Genomic DNA, 7009 nt, shown 5'->3' on the forward strand with positions numbered 1-7009 from the left:
AATAATAATAATAATAATAATAATAATAATAATTATTATTATTATTATTATTATACGAAATTATTCCCAGCTGATTTTTTTAAAAGTAAAACATCACATTATGAAAGTTACGTGGGCAGCAAATGCTTTATTATTATTATTATTAATATTATTATTAATAATAATAATAATAATAATAATAATAAAATGGCTATACATTAATAATAATAATAATAAAATGGTTATACACTAATTATAATATTAATAATCATCATCATCATCATCATCATAAATTTATAGTAATACATTAAAATACATTTGCAATAATAATTAGTTATTACTTATTACTTAGTTATTACTATTATTACTATTATTATTAATAATAATAATATCATCATCATTATACAATATGTAAATAATACTATACTAATAAATATTATGAATAATTAAATAAATACATAAAAGTAATGTATTTATAAATTTAAATGATTACATATACACACACATTAAATATTTATTATTATTATTATTATTATTAAAACGAATATACACTAATAATAATAATAATAATAATAATAATAATATATTAGAAATAATAATCATCGTCTACTAATAGTAAAATATAAACTACTTAGACACTACCACTAACAATAAAACTAATTATTTTAATTTTAATTGTAAAGCACATCTGTGAAGTGTACAATATACATCAATTTTCATTTAAAAATAAATAGTTGTATCTTTTTATTACTGTTTTATAGTACGGAGTTTTTTCTCATTACGGTAATGTATCCCCAATAGAAATTCCCAGATGACAATCCATATGATAAATAAATAAATAAATAAATAAATCCACTCTATACAAATCTCATAGCAACATCAAAACTGATATATATATATACACACACACATTTGTTCATTTGTTTTTTAAATGGTAAAGTACATCTGTGTACATCTATATCTGTGAAGTGTACAATTGTAATAAAGTATATTTTTTTTGTATTCCCATTACACTCTAAAAAATGCTGGGTTAAATACAAACAAGTGCTGGGTGAAATATGGACAAACCCGGCAACTGGGTTGTTTTGAATTAATGTATTCCCAGTATAAATTTCCAGATGACGATAATTCTAAATATATAAATAATAATGCCACAAAACTAGACTGTATATGAATCTCACAGGAAGATCAAAATAAAGTTTGCATAAAGAAAATGTAAAAAAAAATAAAATAAAAAAAAAATAATAATAAATTCAGCATTTTGTTTAGTTTTTTCATGACAAATAATCAAATTTACACTTACTCTCTAATTCTCAATAGCATACTTCATTGATAAATGAATGAATGAATGAAAACTGGGTTGTTTTGACCCAGCGGTTGGGTTAAAAGTTTAACCCAACCTTCTGGGTAGTAACACAACCGCCCTGTTTGTCCATATTTCACCCAGCACTGGTTTGTATTTAACCCAGCTTTTTTTAGAGTGTAGAAATTCTTCATCCACATCCAGTATAATCCAGGCACAAAACCAGACTGCATACAGATCTCCCAGTGCTATCAACAGACCTCAAACATGTCTGTCAGTTCAGATTTTGTTACCTGCTTATTTCCGTTTGTTTTAAATGTCAATACAAATGTGAGGGATGAGATGCGTGAGTTGATAGACAGGGTTGTCACACTCACTCCACCATCAATTGTCTATAATGGGCAGCTTTGACATTTAATTTCAGTGTGTGTACGGAGCGTGCCGCAGATGAATTACACTCTGATTTGCCGGACTGACTATTTAATGATAGCTGTCAGAAAGACCGTCACGTCAAAACATATTCTGCGTGACGCTCGAGCAGGCCTTTCCATTGTGGCCCAGATTATTATGCTTATGAAGGGCTACTGAGGGCAAACATTTGGCTGTGAGATGAACATTTCTAATGCATTAAATCAAGTGAGAGCAAGACTAACTCTATTACTGAAGTGAGATTACAGAAGCATCTTTAGCAGCTTCCAACTTTTCCAATAAAGCAATTCAATAAATGGCATGATTTCAATTAATGCCCTACCATGTGTGAGATGCGTCCATTCAACGCTTGGCCTTTTTCAGATAGAAATTGCCTGGAGACTGTAATGTTCTGCTTGAACTAGCAGCAGACTGCAGCCCAGCGCTTTGAAACCAAGAAGCCGTGCGTCTGACTGACAGAACACAATAAAAAAACTATTAGTCTGGAGAGAGCGTCTTCATCGGCCATCGCATACATAGAGAGAGACGCTCATAACGGAGACTGAGAAGATGCTTTCGTCTTTTGGGAGCATCTTACATTCGGTGGGAATGGTACTGGGATACTGAGCATTAAAATGATGAAAAGCTGAAAATCATTCATGAAAGATGTTCAAAGTTTAAAAATGCATTCAGTCGCTCAGAAGATATCAAGTGAGGAGTCGTATTCAGTGAAAAGTTCTAGAGAAAGTGAAGTTGATGGACGGAAAAGCAAATCAATAAATACTTAGAGAGAAAAAGCAAAACATATTTAACTCTGTAAAGCCTGACATATGAAATTATAATCAGAAATGTATTTATTTTTTCTAAATGGAACAGTTTATTGAACATTCAGAACAGAAGTGCCCAAATTTTTAATGCACTTGATTGAGGGTCGTGGGTCAAAAGTAAATGTTGCTGCATTATATCCAATTATTTTACATTAAAATGCATTAAACTGAAAAAAAAAAAAGTAATTAATTGTTTACAATTATTTTATAATTATTAAAAAAATTTTTTTTTAATTATTTTAAATTTAAAATTATTTAAGCAAATTGTTTAGTTTTATTACATTTCAATGCAAAAAATAAAAATAAAAATAAAACAAAAACATAAATTAGAAGATATATCAAACTTGAATGAGGGATGTTGGCCAAAAGTAAATAAATATTGCATTAAATTAAATTGTTATATTAAAATGCATTAAATAAATAAAAATACAATAATAAAACATTAAACAAAAATGTGAATAATAAAAATGTTTTTGTAATAAAAATCAATACTATTGTTTTTTTTATATTTAAATGCAAAAGTAAAACAACAGATATTTTAAAATACAAATATAATTTAGAATGGAAGATATGCATCAGAGGCATGTTTTCCCCATTTATTCTCCTCTCGTATTATGAAAAATGTTTAAATATACTTTCAAAAAGTTTGCATATGTATTTATGTTCTGTATCATATTTGATCCATCAGGCTTTTATGGCACATATAGTCTGATATAGTGAGAATATGGAGGAAAAAAAGCTAAATTTTATTCAAAAACTAAAAAAATATGCAATTTGGTGCAGATTCTGATATTTATATGACAAAAAGTGATGAAATTCTGCAGCTTGTAATGTAAATCAATGAGATCTTTATAACAGTACAGCAGATACTGACATAAACTGATCTAAATATCAGTGGTCACTCTATGTCTCCAATAATATGTCTTAGTAAGATGATACTGAAATTATCCAAACATATAATGCAATGCAATCCAATGCTGATTGAGAGCTGAAGAAATAAAGGCTCCTCAGAAGATCCTGAGGATCAGATTTGAGACTCTACAAAATGATTGATGGAGAATCAAGTAAAGCTGAGCTGCTTCAGTCCAGTAAGTGTTCATCTGGAAATATGACTACAGTTATTCTGACGTTTACTTGATCAAAATCAGCAAAGATTTGTCAACAAGACACATGAAGCACCAGCTGAAGCTGGACGTTTGTACAATTAGACTAAACTCAGACGACAGAAGGCATGTACTGTAGGGTTAAAATCAAAGTTGTGAGACCTGAAACTCCACCTGGAGTCAAGCCCGAAGCACATAGAAATATATTCAGATTATGCATTCTGCCTAATTAAGGATCTGATTCCACCTGCTGCAATCACAAGCTTTGAGTTTTAAAGTGGATATTTATATATCTCTTCTCCGCTGATGTGATGCGATATCATTCTTTCAATGGCAGACGACTAAAGTTAGAGCCACTTTTTCTCGACCCGCGGCTGCTGCATCGCTGACCTTTCCAGACACGGCATGCCGCTGCATAGATATTGGATTTAACATCCTCTCACCTAAATGAAAAAGACTTGCAAAACCAACACTGGGCAAACCTTGCAGCTCGTGCGGCATCACGGCGGATTACCGTACCTTAATTTGTCGGTTGCAGCTTTGCGTCGAGAGATTCGAGCCATGAACAGAGGGAGGCTGACGGCATCCAGCCAGCGCTTCTCATACTTTGGTTCATTAGCCGAAGGTGAGGAGGGCGACGACGGGGCCTGGACGGAATAAATGAGAGGGAGAGAGTGAGAGGCCAGAGCAGAAACATCTCGTTTTAGTGCCCTTTGATCACGGTGCCAGCGGCCCCTTAACAACCACGGCCTGCGATTCAAAAGCATCCGCGGCGCTCGACCCCATCTGATAATAACACCGGCTAGACCTGATCCTGCTGCATTTTACAAATCAATGAGGATTACAGTTGCGTTACATAAATGCATGACATTTTCCATGCATATTCCCAGAAGAAGGAGAAAGATGATGAAAGTCTAAAGCTGATGAACGTTTGAACACTGTAAATGCATCGTTAGCTTTCAAAAGCTATGGAAGCATATTTCAGCCACAGATTTAAAAATAAATAAATTGGTAGTAATTGGTAATTGCAAATTTTTTTTCTCAGATATCTGACCTTGTTCTCACAATTTTGAGTTTACATCTCATAATTCTGAATTGATATATTGCTCATATATATTATATATAGTGAATTTCTATCTATCTATCTATCTGTGTGTGGAATTTTTTGTTCTAGCAGAAGCAAAGACAGAAAAACAGAATTGCAAGACATAAACACAGAAGAAATGTTTTTCTCACAATTCTGACTTTTTCTCTGAATTCTGAAACAATTCAGAATTGCGAGATATAAACAGAATTGCAAGACATAAACTCAGAATTCTGACTTTTTGTTGCAGTTGTTACTTATTTTCTCAGAAGTTTACATCTCGTAATTCATTTTTTCCCTACCATGGAATAAAAAAAAAAAAAAGAGAATTCAGAATTTCAAAATAAACAACTATGAGATATTAAACTCAGAATTCTGACTTTTTGTTGCAATTGTGACTTTTTTTCTTAAAATTCTGAGTATACATCTTGCAATTCAATTTAAAAAAAAAAAAAAATGTTTCTGCAATGGAATAAATGCAACAATTCCAACTTTTCTTATATACCAAATTTATATGTCAACATTTGAACTTTTCTTCTCAGAATTTATACCACAGTTTATATCAGAATTGCGAGGTAAAAAAAAAAAAAAAGTCTGAATTGTGACATTTTTTCCTGTGGCAGAAACCATATAGTTGGGAAATAATAATTTTGAATTATTAGCAAAAAATATGTCGAAAATGCTAAACTTTCAAAAGTCTGAGACCACATTGAAAATGTAGCTTTCAAAATCTAATTTAAATATGGAAATAAACAGAAAGGTTTAGAATGGAAGCTTGTTTTTTCTCAGAGTTTATATCTCACAATGCTGAGTCTATATCTTGTAATTGCGAGTTTACATCTCGTTTACATCTCACAATTTCTAATGGTGTCAAATCCTAATGATGAATTCTGAGTTTACATCTCACAATTCAGACTTCTGAATTTACAAAAAAGACAAAATTGTGAGATATAAACTCATTGCGAGAAAAAATGTCAGAATTGTACGATAAGTCGCAATTACCTTTTTTTTTATCCCATGTAAGCTTCCATAATTGCAGAATTACAAGAAAAAAAAGTCAGAATTGCAAGATGTCAATTCACAATTACAAGATTATGACTTGCAATATTGAGATATAAAATTGCATTTCTGAAAAAAAAAAAAAAAGTCTGACTGAATTGTGTTTTTCCTGTGGCAGAAACCATATAGTTGGGAAATAATAATTTTGAATTATTAGCAAAAAATATGTCGAAAATGCTAAACTTTCCTCATCTCGTCACATTCAGTTAGGAATTACATGAATCTGGTAAAAAAAACAAACATATTTTCCATTAAAAATGGTGAATTTGAGAGAAAAAAAGTTGAGCGGTTTGCATCACTGCGTATTACTGACAGTTGTTTAACATTTCTGTTGTAAAACAGATGTCAAATATTAAATGTTTCACTACTTCCATCTCACCTCACTCTCTTTCAACGTTAAACTGACACTTCATGCTGACAGTAAGCCCCGCCTACTTTGATTTGATTGGCTGTCTCAGTCATTCTGACATTGATGAGCGCTGTTAGACTGCTGAGGCAGATCAGCCTAAAAATGTGACTTTTAAATCTTTTTGTCATCCTATAACAAACAGAGCACTGCATAACAAAATGCAGCAAATCAGTGCAAGATTTTCAAGCACTGGAGGGGCAGTTTGGCCATTTCTATTTATTGTGGGAAACTTCCCCCTCAGTGTCTATGATGGTTACGGCCCTGACAGAGACAGGCTTCCACAGACTGCTGCAAACGCTGCTGGGAACCCATAAAATTCAGCTCGTCAATTCTACAGTTTATAGTCTTCAAACTGTGCAGCCCCTAGTGTGCGTCACATTTGTGCTCTACTCAAAATCCCATCAGTCATATCAGTATTAACGTAATAGTATGCATGACATGCGTGAATCTCTCGAATGCAAATAGTCAGTGCAAAGTAGGTAAGCTTATAAATCTCCTTCGTATCAAATCAAAATCATATTTTTCTGCAAAACACATCAGTACAGGTGCTTCACAGTAGCTGCGGGATGCTTAAGATGGGGATATAGATTTTTTTTACAGCCGTTTCTGACCTTGCTTCTAGATACAATGTACAGAGCATTTGGGTTTATCTTAAAAAGTCAGAAACTAAACTTGAAAAGGTAAAAATGCAACTTGAAATGAGCCCTTGAAAACATTTTATTTCAGCTAGTTTCCAAGGCAATGTTTGATTTTCCTTTAGTTTAACTTGATGTATTAAAATAACTAAAAATGAAATAAACAAAGTATAATAAACAAACATAGCAAAAAAAAAGTATT

General features: G+C 31.9%; 1 protein-coding gene across 1 annotated transcript in view; it reads right to left on the bottom strand.

The window, feature by feature from the left end:
- Nucleotides 1-7009, bottom strand: part of LOC107757676 (gamma-2-syntrophin-like) — a gene marked incomplete at its 3' end in the record, with an annotated part of 75420 nt that overhangs the window by 18862 nt on the left and 49549 nt on the right. The window contains exon 9 of the mRNA XM_016575237.1: nt 4140-4267. Coding sequence (XP_016430723.1) covers nt 4140-4267 — 128 coding nt within the window. The remainder of the gene's footprint in view (nt 1-4139; nt 4268-7009) is intronic.

Source organism: Sinocyclocheilus rhinocerous, unplaced genomic scaffold (assembly GCF_001515625.1).
Source record: "Sinocyclocheilus rhinocerous isolate Xijiao unplaced genomic scaffold, SAMN03320098_v1.1 scaffold2850, whole genome shotgun sequence".
Taxonomy (NCBI): Eukaryota; Metazoa; Chordata; class Actinopteri; order Cypriniformes; family Cyprinidae; genus Sinocyclocheilus; species Sinocyclocheilus rhinocerous.